The sequence below is a fragment of the Rhyacophila brunnea genome, unplaced genomic scaffold, assembly GCF_057557595.1.
Source record: "Rhyacophila brunnea isolate RB1 unplaced genomic scaffold, BYU_Rbru_1.0 scaffold_24, whole genome shotgun sequence".
NCBI classification, from domain to species: domain Eukaryota; kingdom Metazoa; phylum Arthropoda; class Insecta; order Trichoptera; family Rhyacophilidae; genus Rhyacophila; species Rhyacophila brunnea.
This window is the reverse complement of record NW_028232904.1, coordinates 13618772-13646141: the sequence shown is the minus strand read 5'-3', so window position 1 is coordinate 13646141 and position 27370 is coordinate 13618772. Positions and strand designations below refer to the sequence as shown.

The 27370-nt window shown below is 33.2% G+C and overlaps 1 protein-coding gene and 1 long non-coding RNA gene across 3 annotated transcripts in view; one reads left to right on the top strand and one right to left on the bottom strand.

Annotated features, from left to right (window-relative positions):
* LOC147069074 (uncharacterized) overlaps positions 1 to 27370 on the bottom strand; it is a 223870-nt gene that overhangs the window by 17265 nt on the left and 179235 nt on the right. For both annotated transcript variants that reach the window (XM_085951512.1, XM_085951513.1), the window contains one exon: positions 5051 to 5240. In XM_085951512.1, coding sequence (XP_085807638.1) covers positions 5051 to 5240 — 190 coding nt within the window. The remainder of the gene's footprint in view (positions 1 to 5050; positions 5241 to 27370) is intronic.
* Positions 21842 to 23699, top strand: LOC147069075 (uncharacterized). The gene is made up of 3 exons (XR_015071266.1): positions 21842 to 21979; positions 22094 to 22162; positions 23513 to 23699. It is a non-coding gene; the product is annotated as an uncharacterized LOC147069075 (long non-coding RNA).

Sequence of the window (27370 nt, the reverse complement as noted above, 5' to 3'; positions counted from 1 at the left end):
TTTTGTAAGTATCTAATTCGAATACGTTTTTATAGAAGCATAAAATTCACGATTCGGTAAGTTCAAGGCAAACTTAATCTATGGCTAATTTCGAATCGATGCGATCTATTTTTTTAAACATAACAAGTGCTGTCTATATTAAAAATTAATGACCGGTAATATAATATATATTTACAGCTATACATAAACTAATACTATTTAATGCCAACTAACTGAAGTAAGCAATGAAATTCTGCTAACAACATTTTATGACTTGATATGAATGGATAGGTTCTTCAGTAATAAAAAATGTAAATTTCTAACGATGTAATTTGACATTTCACGATCATTGTATTATCAAATATCTACATTCCTCGTGATCAGATCTTCAATCAAAATACTGCTCTTATATTGAATTCGGAATAAATTATAATTATTCCATTACCAAGTTTATTTTCTTATCTTCTACTTCATTATCAGCAAAGCCAATGTTAGGTATAAATTCAACACATCGTCGGATACTGTGATTGCCTGCTACATCCATCACTTGTGCGCAGAGCTGTATTTTTAAAGGTTAAATTTCGGGTTCATTTCCAGTAGAAACATCGAATGAGATTTGTTTCCAGGTGTCGGTTACGGTTCTTTAAAAAATAGTTATATAAGTACACAGAACAGATAATAAATATAATTCCGATAGGCTATATACCAATACAGTAAATTTTGAAGCAGGGTTTTAAATGTGTGAGTGTCCTACGAAAATTAACCACGCATTATAGATGCGCAATAGTGTGTGTATTACACCAATGAGCGTTAATGCATAAACCGAGAGCAGTTGTCAGTTTTCGATGCATGACGTATTCTTGACACGTGTTTAAATTTATCCCGTATTCTTCCTTACTCGAGATCCGTTGCCTGCTTCTCCTTACCCGTTAGGGTTTTCAGTTCCCTGGTTATATATTATTGGTAAGTATGTATAATATTATTTAAATTCAAAGTATTTTTTAAAGATATTATTATCAGGTAGAGGTAAAGTAACCTAACTCAACCACATTATAAAAAAAATCACGACCGATAGGTATGTAATATAATATTAATTAACTTGTATTTTTAGAATAACTGGTTCTAGTTACAGGGAATTATTGATGGTGAAAAATGATTGAATAAAAAAAAAAAAAAATTGAAAATAATGAAATTTTTAAACGGGTTTCGGTTCGCGGGGTCCTCGTAATTCGGAATCAAATTCTCACCTGTCTGTAGCAAAGAGCTTGTTGCCTATTTATTTTTTTATTTAAAGAATAAGATTTTAAAATGTAGTTAATGTAGTTTTATTTGAAAACACTTCAAATAATAAAATTTGACAAAAAACGACCGTGAAATGTACTTTGAAGTTATGTATATTCGGATTACATTGTTGCAGAACTGTGTTTTAAAATACTAGAGTAATGCCGGCGCTCTATTGGCACGCAAATCAGACGATTTACAGTCTTCGGACTTTTTTTTTCGCGTGGAGCACCCCAGATCTGCGGACTTTTTAATCCGCAGGCCAGGCTTGTTGGATTTCAAACATGTTTGGTATTTTACTCTCCGAGTTGCCAGACTTCGTCCGTCGATCACTATGCAAATTCGATTTGACATTAATACGCGATCATTCGGACCGAAAAACAATCTGTAATTGTTTTAAACATTTTAATTGATTAATTTGTTAATTTACACATTAGAAAATGAGAGATTTATCAATTATTTTTTTTATTTATATTTATGAAATTCATAAAAAAAACGTACAACTTGTGTTGTTTTAACTGCTTTATTATTTTATGCAAGTCTACATATAAATAACACAAAATTATAGGATTATCGAAAGACATTACGATAATTGCAACTTTTGACAGCTCGATTTTTTTATTCAATCGGACGATTTATTGTCCTCGGACTTTTGGCTCGCCAATGGAGCGCTGGCATAAAGTTACTGGATCAATTTCTTGGTTCCTTATTGGGCAGTGAAAATAATTAAATCAACATTCACTTTGGCAGAGTTCCAATCATTTAAAGCAGTATTTTAATGTGAAAGTAGGAAGTGTTTTATTTAAAATATATTACGGCAAATCCTTTATACATTCTGAAATCTAGCCAGGTAGATGTTTACTAAATTGTTTGTAAATAATTTAATATAAAATGCGTGATCTTTTTTATGGACAGTGATGAGAAAATGGTTAATCTAAAAATATAATTAATCATCTAGCAGGTGAACTAATACAAATTATAAAGGCTAAACAAAAGTTGTTTTTTCACACGTAAATTTTATCTACAAAATTACCGCGATATTGTTCGTTTTTTTTATTATAATGTAGCTAATTACTTCCTATAAGTTATGTACAGTGCTTTTTTTTTAACGTAATCATTGAAAGAAGAAGCTGAAATTGAAAGGCCAAGGAACCTGAAGCCACGATGGAGATCTGCGGTAGGTACAACGTATACGATTCATCCAGGCTGCTCATAAAACTATTGTGATGCAGTTGGGAAGATAAGTCACACAACAACGACTCCGTTAGACTGATGGAGTGAAAGGAGTCGCCTGCTGGACACTAAAGGTAGGTAATTGAAGAGTCAAAGACTGGATTTGCGCCGTAGACCCATTGGAAGAAAGCAAAAATTAAATACCTCGTTTAGAAATAAGTAATACAAACGAGTCGTTTTTTGCGACCCGGGTTTCGCCTCTCGGCATCTTCAGGCACTGTATGCACTCAGCAAAAGGCAAATAAACACTGACCACGAATACTATTAACTCTCACTTATAATATATAACAAATCAATACAATAAAATAGGTAAAACCTATCTATCAAGTCAAGGGTCACAATAAAAAAATATAACAAACAAATTATGAACAGTTGAAGTGTTTGTAAAAATCCCCTATTTTATCAATAATAATACACATAATTAGTAATAATAAATCTTCAAACCTAATAATAGATCATTAGTAATAATTATAAACAATAAAAATACTACACTCAAGAGGTGTAAAATCGTCCATTCTGGGAACAATGGCAACGCATTGGGAATTAATGGAGTTCTAATGAGATATGAGTATATCTATAATATCAGCCTTTAAAAGTTATTAGTCAAACAATTAATATTCAATAATATTCTTACATGATACCTACCTCAAATTCCATCAAGTACCTTCGGTCAATAGTATTAATATTATAAATACCTATTTAAGAAATATTCATAAACTCATAAAACATTACTTGGACCTTTAATTGATATATTTAAGAGTGTATCATAATTATAGATGTTGATCTTCGTTTGGCAGACTCAAAAGATGGAAAGATACGTGAGACTCAACTTCACAGAAGTTAAATAAAACACACTCAATGGCCTACTACACGACTAATAGTAATAATAATAAGACATATGAAATACCTTGTCGACACAGAACTGACGATTAAGGGCAAAGACACACGGTAGCGTAGATCGTGTCCGGAAATTTGTACGTATGCAGTTCAGTGTTCACCGTATCACACATCACCGTGAAATATTGCATCGGAAATATAATATGGTCGTATTAAAGACTGTCCAACATCTCGTCGCATAGTACTGAGATAAAATTCATGTTTAAATAAAACACGGTTCTTGTCGGTACAGAAAGCCAGCGGCAAACAAATTTTGAAAATAGATGATATACTGTATTATTTGTTAGGTTAGGTTAGGTTAGGTTAGGTTAGGTTTTCATTCTTGAATTCATGGATTTTGCTATCTCTTACCGATACGAAAGCTCAGGGCAAACTGTGATATGTACAATTTACGTGTAACCAGCGTAGATGACGTTGCGTCAACGCAGATTTTACCTAATCCCATGTGTATCCAATTGGAATATATGTACCTACCTATCTAATAATAATGGTCTTGCTTAGTTCAAATTATATTTGGTATCAAGTAACGTTATCGTATGTCTTGGCCTTAAAATTCAATACGCTTAATATTAGATAGCTTTATTCTTTGTTCATGTTTGGTCAGTAGTTAGGTTAGGTTAGGTTTGGTTTTCATTCTTGAATTCATGAATTTTGCCAAAATCGGCTATGAAAATAGAGATGACCGTATAGTATACGGTCATCTCTTTCCGATAAGAAAGCTCACGACGAACTGTAATACGTGCAATTTACGTGTAACCAGCATTGATGGCGTTGCGTCAATGCAGGTTTTACTTGATTCCAAGTGTATCCAATTGAAATAAATGTATCTAATAACAATGATGATCTTGCTTAATTCAAATTCAATAGATTTGGAATCAAGTAACGTTATCGTATGTCTTGGCCCTAAAATTCAATACGCTTAATATTGGATAGCTTTATTATTTGTACATGTTTGGTCCATAGTTAGATCATATAATAACTAGGTACCAAATCTCTTCAATATTCCTTGTCGTTTGTTAGTATTCTTGCATCTTCTTGCATCATGCCAGTATTCCGTAGCTCCGTCGTATATATATGACGACCTTTTAGGACGTCGGGATACGAATCATATACCAAGCTCCGAGAACAGATGCTGGTGATAGATACCATGCATTTAAGAGTACCTAACAATGGGATAAGTAGACGTACCATGCAGTCTTTCGTCACATCGAAGACGAAGAAGCGAGGTTATACATAGTTTGGCCATGTTCTACTGATATTTCAAGAGAGTGTCCACCTGGCCTGTCTTTTCAATTTTGAATAATAAGACTTATATCTATGACAACAGAAAATTGTATATACCTAATTATATAATTAAATGAAATCCGACTATACCTACAACTGGACGCCCCAAATAAAACAGGTCAAACAATATAATTAATTATGTTTACTGGAGTTTGATTGATTGTATAAAGATACCTATTACGACATCTGTCGTAATTGTGAGATTCTGTTTTTGGTATTGCCGGTTATTCATTTTATAGTCTTCTACCATATTTGATTATTACTTTTTTGTGTATTCAATAGATGTCTAACGAACTGTATAATAATTATGACAATCAAAATAATGATTATCAATTCTAAAAGGGTTATTATTATTATAAAATAACATTGTACTCACGAGAATTCTAAGACCTTGAGCGATATCTCGTTAGCGCCATAGTTGAGGGTCTGATAGTCGAAAATGGCTTCTCTGAGGTTTCTCTCAAACTCCGTCGCTAGCTCCTTGAATGCCGGTGAGTCCTTATCAGCCAGGTCATTGGTGTAATCGCCGTTCTGGATGAGCAGTTGACCTTCGACTGTTTTTGGAACTGAAAATCAGAGAGAATAATATTTTAGAGATTTCAGGTCAAGGTGATTACACCGATTACTATGTAAATGGAAAAAACTAATGCAAGAAGGAATCCATGTTATTTTAGTTTAATACTTGTTTTAATATTTGGTGCTTCGGTAATGATTTGGACCAAATATGGCAGAGTGGTTTCAATATTGATTTAATAGCGACTAATAAATTGGTCATCAGTGAACGTAAGGCATAAAGCCCACCAAAAAAGCGTTCGGTGCGCTCACTACTGAGTAAGCCCCCTCCCACCCGCGCATTACCCTTCACCTATGTAATAAGGGGCTCAAGAAGCACAAAATAATTATTATTATCAGCGTCTCTCATAACAAAGCAATAAAAATATTATTAAATTTCTCGGGGCTTGTAATTAATATCGGACACGCAATAACTAAACAAAGAGTTCACTGTTCTTAAATAATGGCTTCTCGCCCGTCTATCTACGACGCTTCGAGGAGCGTAATTTTGCTTGCCGTGTTCAATGAATGGACTATGTTGTATTTTCGTTAATTCGTATCGTTGAGAAGCCAAAAACGGTGACTCATGGGGCAGGCGGGCACAAGGCGTCGTCAAATCCAGTGTGCGCTGGCGTATTTGATTACGTTGTATTTTCGATGATTAACATAGAAAATGCGCGAGCGCCCCGTAAGCCTGCTTTAGTGGACTTTATGCCTAAAGTTTACTAATAAATCGATGGAATCAAAAACCATTAACTCTCCCAGTTTTGGTAGTGTAAACATTTAGTAATATGGAGTGTAAATAATAAACATAGTGACAAGGAAGCCGACGCATCAAGTGTGCTTGTGAAGCCCTGTTGTTATTAGTAGAGTTCTAACTATCCGTCTAACCTAACCTCTACAAGAGAAAACGTAATCGGAGAGTTGAGTACTAGATCTTGGTAGAGTTTAAGTAAGATTGCATCTAAGACTGTTAACTTTGCGAGAGTATTGTTACATATTTAATATGCCAGCGTGCTGTTCGAATTTTATAATATGTAAATTGTACGTAAAACAGTTCGCCGTGAGCTTTCATATCGGAAAGAGATGACTGTATACTATACGGTCTCCAATTTTATTAGATTCTTTATGAATATCAATTCAATAGCTGATTTTGCCAAAATTTATGAATTCGAGAATTAAAACCTGACCTAACCTAACCTAAACTAACAAATAAACCAGTATATCGGCTATTTTCGAAAAAAAATGATGCTGGCTTCCTGTAAAGTGTAAACCGACAAGGACCGTGTCTTATTTAGACATGTATTGTATGTCAGTACTAGACCCAGAGAGGTTAGACGGTCTTTAATATATGGCCATATATTTCCGATATAACATTGCATGGTGAAGTGTGATACCTGTTTAATTTCAGAAGTTAGAAGTTATAAAATACCAGAAGTATTAAAATCGTACTTTGATTTACATAAAATGGTTCCGTTTTATTATATCTTACGTTGTTCATATTATAAACAATAAAATTTACGGCAATAAATCAAAATATCTGAGCTAGTTTTAACTACATGATAATAAAAGATGTCCGGTCATTAAAGCAAGGTTAGTTACCTGCTCATTATTTTATTTTAGCATCAATTTATACGCAAGACGGTAAGTACTTAATTGTCTGTGCAGGTAACTACTCGCATTTAACATAGATTTCTATCGTAATATCTGAAAAGTTTACACTTTAACTAAAGGGAATCTTATGACGTATGATTCATTAGTAGGTATTACAAAAATATAAACAATAGCAATATCACCTTTATTGTAATGGCGTTAGAACAGTGTTTCTAGTGTCAATGTTCATTTGAGCGAACCCGTTCGAACCAAACCATTCGGCAGACCCGACAAAAAGCATCGAGAATTTATAGCAATATCACCTTTATTGTGATGGCGTTAGAACAGATTATGCCATTCGGCAGACCCGACAAAAAAGTGAGTGTCATTTTTTTCCAGATGCTTCGTCCATATTAATGTCATTGCGATAAACGGAAAGAAATATAGGCCGCGTGTTACGCTCGATAAAGACCGAGTATTGTGCGGGGCTGGTTGGTTTGATGGGTCTACGTTTGTGTTGTTGATAATGTTGACAATATACATTTAGACAGTATTAGAATTTAAATTTGATAGACATATAAACACTTTGTTGTCAAAATTTAAAATCAAAATTTTTACCTTAGACAAATGTGGTAACATAACTATCTACCGTCTCTAAGTTGGTTACATGTAAGTTGTACGTAAAATATTTCACCGTGGCACAGTTCGCCGTGAGCTTTCTTATCGGAAAGAGATGACCATAATACTATACGTTCTCCATTTTTATTACATTCAATATGAACATTAATTCAATTTCCATAGCTGATTTTGACAAAATTCATGAATTCATGAATGAAAATCTAACCTAACCTAACAAATAATCCAGTATATCGGCTATTTTCAAAAATTGTTTGCTGCTGGCTTCCTGTTAAGTGTAAACCGACAAGAACCGTGTTTTAATTAGACTTAAATTTTATGTCAGTACTCTACTACCCAAAGAGGTTGGACGGTCTTTAATATACGCTCATATATTTCCGATACTTCATTTCACGGCGAACTACATACGTACAAGTCTCCGGACATGCTCTAAGTTGGCTTACTGATAATTGGCAGATATAAAATCTTGATTAGACTGCCAACAATAAAGTTCGCTGACATAAGCTACTTTATTTTCGTTTATTTAAATATTCTTGATAAATTAATGATTTTTCTGTGTATTTAGCTGTCATCTACTTATCCTTGCTAATAATATAAATGAATTTTGTCTTTCTGTGTACGTTTTTTCGGTTATAAATAACTCAAACTAACACACCAATATTAATAAAACTTGCACATTATGTATATGAAGCGCCTAGTAAAACGATTTTAGTTAGTTCTGAGAAAAATGAGAAAAATTATTTCAGGTAGTTAATGAGATAAAATCATATCTATTAAATCTGTGAACTTTTTTTTTTTTTTAATTCGTTACATTCTAAGGAGTATTTTGGCTTTCCATTTTAGGGGTATTTGAAAAGCACACCCAACCATTTTAGCACGTTTTGAAATTTACCCTAATTTTTGATCACACGTATTGACGGTTTTTGACGTTTTTTAAAGTTCAATCTTTAGCCATCATATAGGTAACAAAAATATCCATTTAAATACATACCTAACTCAAAAAATTTCAAAAACCGTTTTAGGGGCTTTTGAAACTAGGCGCTTCATATAGACTTCATTGTTGATACCACATAACAGATTCAATATAAGTACCAGTCATCGTAGATCAAGATTTTTACTCAAGTCAAAGAATTATTACTAATATTTCGTTTACGTGACAAACTTTAATGCATATTAGGATACAGATGTAAATATTGAAAATAATATATTAATATTCTGTATCACGTGCTTAAGTCTATCTAAAATTCCCTCACTCTCGAGGATTGTACCTTCTTACAACTCTCACCCAGAATGTAACCACTTCCCTTATTTTTGTGCCCCATGATGCCCAACTTTAATCGCGATTCTTGATATCTCACACGAAACTTCTCAAAATAATGCACTTGCAACAATATGAGTTAAGGCGTAGGTCATGATTCACGTGCTTATAAATCAAACAGTCTGTGTTAAAAATTAGCAAAAATATCAGGTAGAAAAAGTACACGTAAAGAAATTGAACGATTAATAATATCGAACAGTTCATTTCTTTATTGATTATATCTGTCTATTTTTGATTTCCGTATTTCACGCGGAGGAAGTCGTAGGCAATCGCTATTGTACAATAATAATTGACGCGATCAGGGGCCTTATGTTAGAACTTGCGAGTTTCATATGACATCATTGTGACGTACTACCGGAGTGATAATACTATTCGAGAATATAACGCTACTAAAATAGTGGCGTTATCCATTGTCCCCATACACAAATAGGTGTTTCAGCATAATAATATCTATGGTGAGCCGTGTGCGTTGGACGACTTGCCTCGAGCGTGTATTGGCTGACGTCACAATTGCGTCATGTCGTCAGGTGACTTTATATCACTAGTTAGAACATAGGGCTGCAGTCCTTTCACATGTAGTTATAAACTACATACTATTGATTTTTATGATAAATCAAAATATAAGGCAATATATCTATATTATTCAAAATCTTTATAATTTATTTTATTATTGTGCTATTGACATCTTTTATTATTTTTTACATTTTATTATTGTGCTAGTACTTTGGAGTTTGCTACATTCGCAACGCAAATGCAAACGCAGGTCCCTTTTTCATCTTCACTTTCATTCAAGAGAAAGCTTCTCCAGAAAGAATAATAAAATTATATTCACCAATGTCTTTGGAAATAAAAATTATTTTTGAAATAACAGGTATATTACAGATATATTAGACATAGACATTTTCAATGATGTACTTTGCATTTTATTTTTGAAACTGTATTTTTCTGTATAACATTGTATATTTTCCGTTCTCAAAAATTATATTTTTCTGTATTAAATTATACTTAAGTATGTTTTGATTATATATTTTTTTTTGTTATTATTATTGTTATTATATATATATTTCTTTTTCTATATTCTCTTCTCTCTTGTGAGGGTAATGTTTGACTTATAATGTAAATCTCATGTTGTGTACGTCTTGAATTTAGATTTGTTATGTCCACAATGTTTTGTATTCTTAAATAAATAAATAAATAACGTACTCCACATTCACCGCATAATTATGAAATCAGTGAAAAGGTAGGTATTTTTTTATGATACTTAAGAAAAAAAATTAAGTGCCACTAACTGATAACTGATTATATTGTTAAGTTATTTAAAAGATTTCATTGTATTATTATATCACGCAAAACATAAACGGGGCTGGTTACCTTTCCATGGCCCCAAAGCATTTAGTTTCTAAATCAGTAATTTATTGACCAGTCTGCACTTGAGTCAAAGGTTGTCCCAAAAACGCACATAGCTGAAAGAACGAAACACCTGGCGAAGCGAACTAGAAAATGTGTTTCTCAAATATGTAGATAAGTACTTACTATTGAGTTATCATACAGGTGTCGCCATTAGTTAATTAGCCGTAGGTTTATGGTTAGTTTCTTATATAGTTTTTGAGTCACAATTTCATTAGATATCATATGCAACGACTTATACTAACAAATATAAATATACCGTCAAATGGAAACTCTTTATATTAATTACCCGTATTATAATGTAAATTGAGTTATTTTTTAAAACACATAAAACATGTTTACAATAGCGGAAAAGTTTACAGGATAAGGCAACAGTGTTGTAAATACAAGCATTGAATTGAATTTAAAATAAACACTTACTGTTGTAATATAGAGTTAATATTTCAGCAAAATTCATCTGTAATGTTATCTGTTCACAAACCAGCCAAATGCAGTTGTGCAGGGTAGTTTATAGACGTTGCATTCATTATTAAGGAAATGATTACACGTATTATAAACATTGGACAATAATATATTGTTTGTTTTTTTTAGGTTTAATCAATTCATTTTTCAATTAATCAGAAGTGAAAATATACAAGTGAATCATAGCGAGTTGAGTTCAAAAATATATCTGTAAAAAATCATAGCATACCGGAGTTACTTTTCATAGGTAATTGAATTTGTTTGATGTTTTGGTCTGATTTTAAATTTTAGAACTTTTTCACATTGGTTAAAATATCCTGCGCTTAAGACACAATGGGAAGTCACTCTTAAAAATGATGTTCGGATGTTTGATTGCACTTATAGTAACATCTATCAACATAAATTATAACTAACAAGCTCAGACGATAATTAAGTATTCGTCACTCGAATATCATAAAAATCAGTCGATATGAAACCTTTCAATCAAGCGGTTCAAAAATTAATCTCTGAATTAACGACGAAAACCATTAAACAGAAGTTCTATCTAATAATAAATTATGTATCCACATCAAAAATTAAACTTAACTAGTTTAACAAACAACTACACACTCCACGTCATTTTTTTTAATGAAAAATTTCAGCATGCATACCTCCATATTATCGACGCTTATTTTCAGACATGTGTAGTTGCATACCTGCTAGAATTGGTCACCATTGATTATAATTAATGCTTTTGGGTTAATCAATTGATTTATCATGACTTTTCTTTGTATATATGACATTACTACCAGCTTTGTGTCGTTCTTAGTTAATTTTCTTACAAATCAACACTTTTATAATATTTATACACTTACACGTTATTAACGAACGTTTTTATTGTTTCGTCATATATCCCTATATGCCGATTCGGATTAGTCGAGTGGCGAGTAATTTAGTAACTAAACATGTATGAACAGACAAATTTAGTCGAGTCAATCTATGTTGTTCTAATTTTTCGGTCGAGTTGCACCCCCACCACCTCTCACTAAATACCAAATAAGCTACGAGACAAGTCTGAAAACGTTATCATACGTTAAGTTCATTAGTTGTTGTAGAAATTACATTTCGATGGAGCGAAGATACTACCCATAAATTCGTTTTGGAATCTTTAAACCATGAGTGCTTTTGTTGCAAATTTCTTCGTCCAATTCTTTTGATAAAGCAATAATTATAACGGAAATTATTAACTTATTTATTTTTGCTTTGTTGCATTGTGTTCTATTCATTTTGACATGTCATTCACTAATATACTGTGTTCGGACACTTTTCAGTTACTAAATCATTTAGTAGTAACTAAATCATTCACCACTCGACTAATCTGAACCGGCCTTAAGCCACTCAAATCTAACAGTGGTCAAAGTAAAATTTATCTACATAATATGGGCGCCTCCAGAAGTAATAGCGAAATAGCAACTCAATGGCATTACCAAAATAAGCCCGAAGATATAAAAACTAATAAACCTGTAGCATTCGTATTATTATTTATATCTCAAATGAGCCAGTGTTCAATGCTTCGTCGAAACAATAAATAATTACTATTTGTTGATAATGTGTTGCAATATTATTTTTTTTTATAAAATCGATTGTGAAACCGCGAGCCCAATGAAATTGAAAGTGTCATTGAAATATATAGCAAATCGTAGTTTAGAAATATTTAGAGCACTTTAAAAGTACCAGATCGCGATGATGTCATTAGCTTTTTGATTGCGGTATATATAACTACTACTTATCGGTTACTGTTTTAATAATAATTTTCCGGATTAAAGATTCAAACAGTTTATTATTCAAAGTCTGTCATCATTCTGCGAATCGACTTACGGAAAATATTAATTTTTAATAATCAAATTTATATTCTGCAATAATCTAGATTAAATTAAATTAAATTTATACGGTTATGACAAAACGAGATACGATTGTGTTACTAAAATTAAAATAAATGATAAAAACTTTTAATTAATTTATCAAAAGAACGATGAAAGAAAAATTACGATACACAAGAATTCAATGGTCTGTAGCATTACAAATAATAGATCACTACTTCCGCTTCTAACGTATATCTACAGCGTATATATTATTATACGAGTCTTAATCATGGTCCCTACAAGGGAGGGGGGGAGGGTGGCGTGGTTGAGCGTGGTTGAGCGTGGCGGGTCAACCAGATAAATGATATAAACACAAATTTGCTCTAATAGTAAAAGAGTCGCCTGTGGTGCTTTTATATTTCCAAAATCATTTTTAAAGTATGTGGCTGTGCGATGCAATAATTGTTTATTGTTGTGTGTCGACACCACATAACAGATTAATAAATAGAGTTCCGATAGGCTATACAAACACTAAATTTTGATGCAGGATTTTGAATGTATGAGTGTTCTACAAAAATGAAATACGCATTATCCACGTGCAATAGTGTGTGTAATACACCAATATTAAATGAGCGTCATTACATAAACCGAGAGCAGTTGTCAGTATTCGACGTATGGCGTATCTTCTTAACACATGTTTAAGTTTGTCCCAGTTTCTTCCTTACTCAAGATCGGCTACCTGCTTCTCCTTTCCTGTTCCCTGGTTGATACTCAATAACTCCATAATTCAAGTAGTGTGTAAAAATACACTGAATACCATTCATTTTACCTCAAAAACCATTTGTAAAACGCTACTGTATAGCAACACATTGTCTTTAACCTTAGCAATAGATATAGGGACCTGCCAAAGATCCTGGCCTGGGGACCCGCTTCAGAATGTGAGGGGCATGGTTTTAATATATCAATTATGGGCCCCACATCGTGAAACGGGCCCCCAGGCTAGGATCTATGGCGGGCCCCCCTACCTATCGCTAAGGATAAAGGCAGTGTGACCCTCTACAATAGCGTTTTCCAAATGGTGTACGCGGTGAAATTAATGTGTATGTTTAGTGTTTTATTGTATATTTTAATACATCCATTTTAATTATGGAGATGACGAGTTACACAATTAAAAATTGTATCGTACAACCACATAACTTTAAATAATAACATTATCGAAGGAAAGAAGCGCCTTTTTACTTTTTTTACTATTAAAGGAAATTTTTTATGTGTTTTTTCACTTATCTGGTCGGCTCGCCTCGCCGGGCCCTTCCTGAGCCCGGGTCCCCAGGCTAGATCCCTGTCAGCCCCACCCTTGTGGGGGCCATGATATCAATAATGCATTTGCAACTAGCGATAGCTCTTTGTATTAAAACACTTGAGTGAGATACAATAATTGATGTTTAAAAACTAACCAACACCATCTCTAAATAATTGTAGTCTGGCATAAAGCCCATTGACGCAGCGAGTGCGGCGCTCGCGCAAAATTTCTACAAGTGGCGCGTAAATCATCAAAAATACAACGTAATCAAATACGCCAGCGCCCACCGGACTTGACGATGCCTTGCGCCCCGCCCCGCCTGCCGCATGAGTCACCGTTTTTCGCTTCTCGGCGATACGATTTAATGAAAATACAAAGAAGTCCATTCATTGAACACGGCTACCAAAATTACGCTGCTCGAGGCGTCGTCGATCGACGGGCGAAAAGCAATTATTTAATAACAGGGAACTCTTTGTTCCGTGTCCTATATTTCGCTGGTTGAATAATGTCGTCGTAAATATTAATTACAAGCTCCGAAATAATATAATATTTTTATTGCTTTGTTATGAAAGGCGCTGTAATAATAATTATTTTGTGCTGCTTGGGCCGCTTATTACATAGGTGAAGGGTAATGCGCGGCGAGAGACGTGTGATTATGGTTATGAATAAACACTTCATACGCCGACTTCGCCCGCTCGACGCGTTCTATGGGCACCATCGCTAAGTTCAATAAAAACAAATACGTAGATATGACTAACAAAGTTTAATGTGCACTATTTATGGCGGATCTTAACAGCCTAATTCTACCCTTCGCTACTACAGTCAGTGTTTTTAATAAAAAAAAGTTTTTATTTTCAATATTTTTGGGTTGAAAACATGATTCATTACGATTTTTCATAATATGTCGAATAGTATAACCACAAATTTAATGGTCGCCACATCTTGCGTCAGTCTGAAAGCGTTTATCATTAAAAACATAACTAGATTTTTTTTTTAAATCTGTTTATTATTTAATCTCAAATAATAATGTCTACCATTTCACAGCCATTGTTGCATATAATTCTTTACAAAATAATGACAATTATTAAAGAAATTGTCTGTAAAGAAGCCATATAGTATATCGTAAGATTGGCGTGGTGATTATGATAATAATAATGACAAGAAACATGAATAATTGGTCGCACGCTATTCATTCAATCAGTGACTCAAGGCGGTCTTTTAAATTAACCGACGGCTAGATTCCCTAGAAGCTCACATTATGTTATAAAATATTTTTACATAAAGCTGGTCGTTTTTCGGCGGGAAACTATACTATTTGACGTATAGGTAGCACAACCAATGTTGAAGCGGCGAGAATACTCACACAGACGCATTGTTTACAAATAGGATGTTTCAAATATGGAATATTATCAGAAACCCACCAATATACACAATCTTTCGTATCTGTATACTTGTGTGGTCGCCTCAACTTTAATTGCGCGACCTATACACGAGCCACAAGAAATATCCCAGGTTCTGGCAAATACGCATATTGTTTGGAGTCAGAGTATGGACCTAATAAGTTGAGTGTCTAATATCCATGTCACATAAAAACAAAATTCTGTTAATACGAATCTCCACACTGTGGAGGCACATATGATCCTATTACGATCAGACATGGTAAAATTACAAGATAAAAAGAACTTTTTATATACAACGTTTTTAAATTTTCTGTTGAATTATTATGCTCGATATGCTCAAACTTGTACTTGATATGAAGTAAATAAAAAACAAACATAAAATATAGAATACTGAAATGTCATTTTGACATTTCATTTTGATTTCCATAGTAACGCACGGATATATTTATAATTTAGTTGCTAAGACCCCAGACCCCTAACAACCAATAATGGTGTCGAAATAACTTTTTATACAAAACAGAATTAACTGAAAATGAATTCAATTCTACTTAAAGATGGCTAAAAGTATTAAAAGAATGCATTGGCATCGTGTTCTGATATATTCTAAAAGTTTCAAATGTCTAGCTAGTGCGGAAGTTAGTTAAAAATCGATTGCAAGATTTGTATTGGGCAAACAACCACCGGACAAACAAGAATACGAGCTAATAAAAACGTTGTAAACATGCAATAATAGACTGCTGAAAATTTAATAGATATGCGTCGTGAAAAACCGCGTACACACGTCTTCAGTGAATCCATCCATCTTTACTAGTAACTACCGCGAGTTCCTAGCGTACCGTACACGTAATAAAAGTGATTCCCACGACGTAAAAATGACGTTAATTCTCACGTAGTTTCATTCATTATTATGAAATGACAGCGATATTAAATAATAACGGGGATGCACGCAACGTGGCGCTGTTCGGAAATCGCCTTCTTACAATAAAATTCTTCATGCGTTAAAAATCGTAATTTAAAAAAAAATATCGTCGCACCAACATTAAGGTGATAATTATGATAAAATATATTGTGACTAATGCAACTAGGCCAATCAAATCTTGAAATTGTTTTCAAAGACGTGTTAACAAAACTGTTTTCAATACTCATTTATTAAATTGGTTTAAATAATAAATTTGATTAGGTATCTGAATAGAGGAAAGAAGTACACTTCTGTTTTATTTGTCTTCTTACATAAATAAAAAAATATCATATCTTTTTGGAATTTGACTGTTCTTACACTGATTTTAGGGTTTTTACAGGTTTTTTGAAATTTCCCGATATCTCGAGAATTCTCGAGAACTCTTTTCTGGAAATCCCAAATCACGAGAATTCTAAATTTCATCATTTCGGGAAATCCCGAATCACGAAATTAAGATTTTCTCGGGAAATACCCAACTCTAGCTACAAAGATGCATACAAAATAATTACAAATAAAAAAAATATACGTCAAAGTCAGCATGCCTTAAGGCCAATCCGAAAATGAAATAAGTAGGTACAGATTTTGTACCGAAATTATCAAGTCCTATTCACATTTAGAGCCGTGACAGAAACCCGAAATTCCTAAAATAGTAACACCGTAATTTTAACGTAATTAAGTGTGAAAAATCTTCAACAACGTTTTCATTTTTTTGAGATTGATATAACATTCATATTATTATCATCATCGATAAAGCATTCTGCTTTCCGCCTATCATTGAAGAGCTGTGGATTGAACGATTACAATCACACCAGTCACCAAGTTCAACAATTAATCTACTTTAAATTAATTATATAATGTCGATTGCAAATTCGACATATTATCAGTTTTTAATATTCTGATAATCAGAGGTCTTACTTACTCTGACATGATTTATTATTAGGTACCGGGAAACATTAATATAAGGGAAGTTACTTTCTGGGTGTGGCTGTGAGAGGATTCAATTATTTGTTGTCGATAAATATGGGATAAACTTAGACACGTCTTAATAAAGAATATGATATTTGTAATAGTTACGCCTGTGTTATAATATGCATTAAGGTTTGTTAAGTAAACTAAACACGTATTCAATATTGTCAATGTATGAGAACATTCAGCTGGCTATATTTTTCTTGCGATGTATGGTCTGATCATCTTTAAGTCTTTGTCTATGGTAACTGGCTTTCGCATTTCTGTCAATAAGTTCTGTGATTATTACTAATCGTATAAAATATTCATATTTCTTTATATGTATCAATGCTATTAATAAAAATGTGATATTTTATACACCGGGTGTCCATGGAGAGTAATACATTGTTAGTAGTAAAAATGTGTGATTAACATTACGTACAAACGCAGTAGAGTAAAATATATTTAACTTGTATTTTACTAAAGATATAAAATAAAACTTTCTTGTACAGAGATTAAGCCTAAAATGTATTACAATGAAGCAAGAATTAAATGCGGTACTAATTTCCATACAGAGTCTTAAGAGCATACATAAGTGAAACGGCAAATAATTTTCAACTGTATATAGAACGAAATTACGGCCGCGTTGTCATTCGGAGAGCGATAGTCGAGGCGTCTGCACGTCGATTCGTTTTGTCATGGCGTCGGATGAAAATATTCGGTACAGTTCGGTTATGAGGAATACAGCAGAAAACACATTTTGAAAATTCCTGATATACTGGATTATTTGTTAGGTTAACCTAACCAAACCTAACCCTAACCTAACCTAACCCAAAATTACAAATAATCCAGTATATCGGGTATTTTCAAAATGTGTTTTCCGCTGTATTCCTCTTAACCAAACTGTACCAAATATTCTTAAATCGTGTAAAGATGACTAAAAAACTTTACGTATGTACTTAAAAAAGAAAACATGTCAATGAATATATTATTACCTATTATTAAGAATATAATAATAAACATAACATAAAAAGGACGCATGCTGAACTTTTATGACAAATTATATTTCATTCGGCTTCCGTCATTTGCACCCGCGACCCGCATTCCGCGCATCGCCTAGTCACGATCTTTTTAGACCATGCCTCAGCTGAAGTATAGCCTTAAAACAAGGAAGTGTTTTAACATTGCATTGCATATAAAAAACCAATTAAAATTAAAATAAAGTTAAAATTAAGTACCTAACAGAACAGTTAAATTGATTACTTATATATTTAGCATGTTAGTACTAAATAATAAAGTATTAAAAAGCAAGCACGAAACAATAACATGTCTCTAGTGTTAATTGAATTATTATTTGATTCATGGTCAGTAAACCATAAGTATTGTATTTTATTCAAAATATTCATTAAATTTAATGTAAGGTAAGTGTTACAAAGAGGTATACTGACCAATTTATAATAAACTGATGTCAAATTTTCAATTATGTAACAGCGATTATTTTGCAGAACAATCGTAAATCGAGAAAAATATTAAATTAGTTTTCAAGTTCACGCTGCATTTGTTTATATTTTAGAGCAGGTAAGTGACCGTGAAGGAATACTTTCGATTTTTTATCATTTGCAGAGTAATTCGTTTCGATAGTGCACACGATCGACTGACTGACTCTGACTGTAGTGCATTCAATGCGCTATCATTATGGAAACTGGCAACGTCGATAGTATGCCGCGAACAAGGCATTCTTTCACGTGAATAAAGGGAAACCCCGAAGGACGAATCACGAAACTATTTATATGTATTGATTCGATCATATTATTTTGGTATCGTTTGAGGTACGAAGATCAAATGACCTTTTATCCTCACCATGTCTAGGTCACACGACTGCACACATATTGATGTGTTTTGACCGCGGGTCGGTTTGACATTGTATATTATATTATAATATATCAGTATATACGTCAAACTGTAGAAGAGGGTCGTATATTTATGACAGTTGCAGAAGCGACAAAAAACCGATGAATAAGAATCATACAAGTCAATTCTGATCCAATTTTATTTAATTTTAGTAAAAAATAGGCATATAATTCAGTGACATAGCCAAAAATATTGGGTCCCTGTTCAAAAATAAAATTCAGTGTTTATAAGAATTAGACAATTCTTTTAGAAATTGCAAAATTTTCGTTTAATTGAGAATATCGAAAATTCAAAAATTCGTTACCCAGAAAAATAGTTTTGTAGGTTAACCTCCCCCTTCTCCGCACTACAGGTATAAATCTACGCCCCCTTTTTATGAGATTAAACATAATTGTTAAAATAAGTACCAATGGAACATGTACTGTTACATTGTGTTTTATTTTAATTAATATAATGTCTTTAAACATTGCCCACTGAAGAAGGAAGCCAATACATTACGCAACTGGTCCTAATTTTCGCCCCTCCAGTTGTCTATGGATGACCTGTTATTGTCTGTCATTATCTATAGAGTGCTCATAGTAACGCGTCTATCGTGTTCACTTGTCGGAGTATTCTCAGATTCAGATTTCTTTCAGATTATTTTCATGTATCTTGGATACCTTGGAGACCTTGGAGTTCATCTGATTTAGTAGTTATGTGTTATTAATAATTGGAAGTGACGATCAACGTAAGTAAACTTCTTCTGTGTATAATAATATCATAATACACAAGGACGTTAGTCAATGTGACAGTCGATTCTAAACGACAATAACTAATAACTTATTTATACTCTTCAGTCATATAGAATATCAAACTCTGCTTGCAAGTACGCTATCAATAAATAGTATGGCAGTGGACCACTCGTTGCTTGTGTAAAAAGTTATGCTCAGGCTTTATTAATCTAAAGATGGCGGTGCTTTAAACTAAGCATTAACAGGTGACACGATTAATAAAAAAATGAGTACAGATATCACTGTATCGTTTAGAATGTTTAGATCTTTGATAGGGGATGACATAAGACTAGAAGTTTTTATTTAAAAAAAAAAAATCGACATTTTCCTAATAAATAACTACAAAAACACAATTATTATTATTTTACTGTAAAAATTGTAGTAACACACACGATTCTACATTAATTTTGTTGTAAACAATCACAAATTTACAAGGAACTCGTACAGGCAAACTGAATGAAAGGTTATGCTGAGGAATTCAAGAAATACGCGGCTTAATTATTGTTATAAAAGGCCTTGATACGATACGACGTGCAGAATTGATTAAAATATATTCACGAAAAAACAACCAAACCGGTACTTCTTGTAGCAAATGGTAATATCGTTAATGACTTGTTCAAACGGACCATTGGTTCGCTCTGGTATACACCGGTATTTCGTGATAAAATCTGAACTTAGTCACCTCTTTGTAGGTGAACTCGAAATCACTATTTTTAGTGGGTAGGTACTCGGTACTAACGAATTCTTAGAGCTTTGCCATTGCAAGTTGACTGAGTATAGGTTCCAGCTGCAAAGTCAGGTCAACCATTTTTAATTTATTTAAAAATCTATATAATATGAGCCGAAAACCACTGGACTGGTTTCGGTGCTTGAATAAAAGGCCTGGACGAAATAAAAATAAAATAATTACAAAATAAAAAGAACTTTTTATATACAACGTTTTTTAAATTTTCTGTTGAATCATATAAACTTGACTTGACTAGCTTAAACGATGAAAAAAATTTGTACTTAATGGAAATACTGAATAATGAAATGTCATTTCATATTGATTTACATAGCAACGCACGTATATATTATTTATTAATTTAGTTTCTAGGACCCCCTAGCAACTAATAGTGGTAATAAATAACTTTTCTCTCAAACCAGAATTAACTGAAAATGAACTCAATTCTACTTAAAGATGGCTAAAAGTATTTTAAAAAAAATGCATTGCCATCGTGTTCTGATATATTCTAAAAGTTTCAAATGTCTAGCTAGTCGGGAAGTTAGTTAAAAATCGATTGCAAGATTTGTACCGGACAAACAACCACCGGACAAATAAAAATACGGCCTAAGAAAAACGTTGTAAAAATAAAAAATAATATAGCGGGCAATGCCCTATACTGGATTATTTGTAAGGTTAGGTTAGGATCTAATTAAATTTAAACATTATTATCTGCAATGCTCCACGAACAAAGTGATTTTTTTTCATCTCACTGCTATTAGAGATGACCGTAAAGTAAACAATAAAAACATAAAGTTAGAAATTGGTCTGAACGTGAGGTTTTGGTTTTTATACCTATCATCAATTTAATAAATTTGTATTAATAACATTATTATGGTTATGACACTCTTTTGTTGTTTTGCGTAACTAGCCAATTTAGATTTATTGCTGTTAGCTACAGCCAATGTGATGTGCAATGGTTTTAATATATACCTAAACATAATCAAAGGTAATCTGACTGTGCACAATGCATCATTTTTCCAGTAGTCATCACAACCCGATTAGCAAGTAACAGATTAACCCACAGAGTCAATAATCCATAGAAATGAAATGATTGCAGTCCATTAGGCCTATTCTTAACAATTATCACTTTAGCACATTTACGATGTTACCATTGGTCCAAGTTAACACATTTGTTATTCAGGCACACTGTCAGATATTATCACTTTAGCGGCAGCTAACTTTCATATCCGGTTTAAACGGCTAACTACGGCGTGAAGTACGTACGTTATTTGCTGGTATATTATCTATGATTTTCTGACTTCGGTTAAAATCGGCCATGTTCGTGCCGCGTTGTCTCTGGTACCCGAACGGCGCGAGCTTTGTTTATATAAATGTCAAACGTCAAACGTAACCAAACTTAACCTACAATTTTGCCAGTCATGTCAATTGCATAAAATATAGATAATATACGTAAAGTCAATTGTCAATCGGACAAAGATTTTGACGGTAAGAATATATAATTTAAATATTACAATGTTGTTTGTGTGTATGGAACAGTAGGTATATTATTTTGTTTGGGATTATTATGCAACTATAGTACAAAACTTTTTTATATTCCAGCACGTAAAATATCAAGGCGTCATCCTGTGGAAGAAGCCGAGAGCACACCATTGCAACCCCGGCCTAGAGGTAATAGTTAAATATTGTTTGTTTCATATTTGTTTATATAAAAAATATTGAAGAAAACCTTGGTGTAGGAAAATGATTGAAAAAACACCGCAAACATACAGCTTGTCTTATATTTTTTCCATCAATGTTGCCGGCCATGAATAGGGATGTTTCCAACCTTTATTGGAGAATAACTAGACGAAAGTACTATTATCATACATTCATTATATAATATCTATATATTTTAACTATATCAAAATAGCATTCACCTAGACTAGGTCATCATGACCGATTGACTGCATTCATACTTGCTTTACACTAATATAATATTATGTATGCAGTATGTAAACAAACAATATTTATTTAGTAAGTAAGTAGTACATACGCCTGCCATATCTATACTTAATACATGTGGCCCTCGACTTTCACACGTAATTAGTTCCTCAGAAAGTGTACATTAAAATATTATTTATTTATCAATGGGTGTAATAAAGTTAACGGGTGTTTCTTTAGAAACTTGTTATATATATATAAATAGTCGAATACCACCCTTTTATATATTTGAGAAGGTGACAGGGAACGGAGGAGAGAGTAGCAACTGCGTGGTAGATTACAGTTTTTGCATTATCAACAAGAATCTACATTGTAAGAAATGTACGAAATAACGAATTATTTTAAAGTCGAGGGCCACCCTACTACGATATCAAAAGAGAGTATTGTATCAGGAGAAATTATGTATATGTGTTGTAAAAAAAATAATCCAAGTATAAAACCATTACTAACAATTTTTATTAATCTTAATATAATACAATATAATTATTATATATAAAAGTATAAAACAGAATAAGTACATAATAGTATGTGCATTATGATAAATTTGGCATATTTCAGTCATTTGTCGATAATATATTGGATAAAAGGTTAGTTATTTATTACGCCGCATTTATTTAATTAATTATTGGCACTAAAATATCTGTTGACAATTCTCTGTTGAGCAGAATACGCCTGCCTTATCCTATTGGCATTCCATGTGTCAGTATATACAAATTCAGATGGGACAGGGTCATCTACAAGTTAGATTCGGTATCCTGTAAAAAAAGAGATTTGTTAGCACAATACATTACATACTCAATCCAATGTCACATCTATTTAAGTACCTATTGTTTTCATTTACTTGAACTTAAATTACCTAAATTCTTGTATCACGTTGTGCAGAATACAATATGCATATATTTTTTTTATTTTTGTTGCTTTTTGTTCGCTCGTAGGCATCTAAATTTTGTTTTAAGTACACCGTTGAGTCTCTCTACCACATTCGTTGAACAGTGGGTTTCTCAACCGCATAACCTAATTTGCCTGAAATGTTTTTAGATCAGTCAATACCAAGAAAACCAAAAGGAAACAAGAGAATAACGAAGATGACCGAGAGAGAAGACGAAAGCTGCAACCGACTACATCATCTGCTTCACGTTCGTCAGCTGAATGCAGAACTAAGATTTCAATGATCACAATCTGTTTTTTGAATATGTTTTTGATTAAATAAATTTGAAACGTTATACATTGTTGTTTCATTAAATACCCACTCATAACTATGCAAAATTTTGATTCCTTTGATGTCTACGGAATACGGGTAATTGTAAAACCAAACGAAAATGTTTGTTACTGGCAGTGCCAGTGGCGAAGGGTGGAGGTAGGCTGTTAAGATCCGCCATAAATAGTGCACACTAAACTTTAAGTTAAAACTCTTTCGTTATGCAATCGTTCCATTTCCAATTTGACCAGTGATTCGTTAAATAATAAATGTCATCTCATAAGCAACAATAACGACCTCGACACGTTCGCTACCAGTCGAATTTGAATAAAAATGGGGGCCCTGAAAAGGGCCTTTTGTACGACGATAGATGGATTATTGCATGTAATCATAGACGATAAGTTTTTTTTTCACGCCTTCTCAGTCTTCTTGGGCAAGAGCACCGCCTGGATATTGGGCAGCACTCCAGCCTGGGCGATGGTGACGCCGGAGAGCAGCTTGTTCAGCTCCTCGTTGCGGATGGCGAGCTGCAAATGACGAGGGATGATCCTGGTCTTCTTGTTGTCCAACATTAGCTGCATCTCCTTCGTATATCATATATACGTTTGAATACAGGCTAAATTATTTGGCACATACATGTGGAACGGTGTGGAATGAGTTATTGAGCGCTGAAAACGAGCCTGTCCATTAGATACTGGTATAGTGATTGTGTTAATCGTCACCAAAATAGATGTCAACAATTCGTTGACGAGTAGCATATGCCTCCCTTAATCTATTTTGATTCCGCGTCTCATTATACACGAATTCCGATAGGACAGGCTCATCAACAGGTTCTAGATTCGGTATCCTGAAAAAGAAAGAAAAAGAGATGTGTTAGCACATGACAGACTCAGTCCAATGTCACATCTATTTAAGTAATGTTTTCATTTACTTGAAACTTCAATAATTACCTATAATGTTGCATCATGTTATGCAGAATACAACACGCATATATTATCTTGGTTGCCTTCTCAGGTTTATAATGGAGGGCTCTATCCCCTCGAAGGCATCTAAATTTTGCTTTCAACACACCGTTCAGTCTCTCTATGACATTCCTTGTTGAGCAGTGGGCAGCCGTATAGCGAGCTTCAGGTGAATCTACCTCGGCACGTAGAATCGGAATGAGCATATATTTTTCTACCGCATACCCTGAATCACCTGAAATGTTTTTTGGATCAATCAATAACAAGAGGAAATGAAGAATGACGAAGGACAATGAACAATGATAATCTGTTAATTTTAATATGTTTTCTGTCGTGGTGAATGCTTAAAGATGAAGTAGGTAGGTATTTACATGTGCTGTTGTCAAACTGAGTAAATGTATCTTACCCATGATGTTATCTTGCGCTGTCATAAAGTAGGGTTAAGTATAGCTACTAAATGTCGAAGTAATTTGTGATTTTAATTACCTGAATTTGGACAGGAATTCCTTTGGGTATGCCTCTCATCAACACGGAGTCCAATTTGGTCACTATCTCGATCCCTATTTCTTTCGACAGTCTGTATAATTGTAGAATGTAGATGGATAATAAAATTGATAAAACAATATTACGACAGTTATTTGACATCCGCGAAACGAACATTTATTAGTAATAGTATCTATGATTCTAACCATAGAATCCGTAGAACCGAACCACAAATTGTGGTTTGAAACTTTGCATATTATCTTGCATCTCAATTTTCAATATGTAAAATTGACATATTTTCTCTCGTTCTCGCAGTAGCACGGCACATCGAGGTGCCGCTAACTTTGACAGGGATATCGGTTAACTTTCTTACGCAAATGACCGCGAGAATAGCAAATGTGTTAATTTTGATAATTTTATCATAATTAGCCGTTTTAACCTTTTAACACATACGTTTGGATACGTTAGAATAGCCCCGCCATGTCACGGTAACGCCTGTCAAAGTGTGGCATATCATTAACGACTGCCCAACACTAGAAAATTATAGATGCGCTCTCAAAGCTCTGTGTAATACACTGTAGACAATCGTGTTCGAAACTAATAATAATAAGATATGCGAAATACCTTGTCGGCACATAGTGGCGTAGTTCGTGTCCAGAAATTTCTACGTATACAGATCTTCTTATCACACGTCACCGTGAAATGTTGTTATATGGTCGTATATTAAGAGCGTACATAAGTGAAACGGCAAATAATTTTCAACAGTATGTGGAACGAAATTTCGGCCGCGTTGCAATTCGGAGAGCACTAGTCGACCTGTTTGCACGTAAATTTGTTTTGTGATGGCGTCGGGGGAATATATTTTTAAATCGTGTAAAGATGATTAAAAAACGTTCCGCATGTACTTGAAAAAGAAAACATGTCAATGAATATACTATTAGATATTATTACGAATATAATAATAAACATAACATTGAAAGGGCGCATGTTGAATTTTTATGACAAATTATATTTCGTTCGGCTCGCGTCATTTGCACAATCCGCGCATCGCCTAGTCACGATCTTTTTAGACCATGCCTCAGCTGAGGTATAGCCTTAAGACCGTCCAACCTCTTTGGGTCGTATAGTAACTACTGACATAAAATTGATGCCTAAATAAAACACGGTTCATGTCGGTTTACATTTTACTGAAAGCCAGCAGCAAAGAAATTTTGAAAATAGCCAATATACTGGATGATTTGTTAGATTAGGTTAGGTTGGCGACCGTATTACCGATTTAAATTAATCGATGTATAAAACGATACATGTTCCGTAATTGAGTGCCTATTCGGCACACACTTTTCATATTACATACTTGCATATCTATTATTTATATTCTAGAATGTTACTTTAAAGCCCCTTTTTACTACACTTACCCTAGACGTCATTTAAATCAAATTGATATTTGAGTTGTCATATTTTTTGAGGGGGATGCTTATCGGTTATAGTAATATTTTATTAAAAAGGACATGAATCAGGATTGCATCACTTAAAAATCAATCCATTACACCAGGAGTAAGTAATGCGATAAAAATCAATACAACGTTCATAATTTATCTAAATAAGTCAGTACTTTTTAAACACCGTTCATGTTAAATAATAATTATTTTGATCTCTAATAAAACAATATTAGATACTACTGATGAATAGATAAAAACTAGTTTCAATATTATATGGTAATATCGTAAAATTAAGAAAGTTAGTTAATTTTTATTTTTAAATTTTTAAAGCGCCTTTTTAAATTTATTTTCAAAAATATTTTAAATTAAGCGGCTTAGAAAAAGTTTTTTTTAATTATTATCATTTTCTTAAGGGCGGACGTGCTCAGCGTGGGTCAAAATGGAGCTTTTTTTCTATTTTCAAAGCATGATCCTGGACATTCCTTAAACTTTGTAGGTAATCTATTTATATAATTTTGAAGCCTTATTATCCGTTATATTTATTTTAAACATTTGATGACTGCATAAAGTATTTTTATTACATAAAATAGTATTCTTTTAAACCTCTCGCTCTAATGTTTTAGAATAAAGTCACATTTCAGTAGATAAATGTGCAGTGGTGTTAAGATTTTTTACATTTATTAATTTTTAAACGCATTTATAAAACCATCAGTATAATTTATATCAATATTAATATAGTGAAATATCATCTCGATAGTGGGCGTGTGCGGGTTTCTAATAGCTTAACAATGCACTTAACGCTGCACAAGTTTAT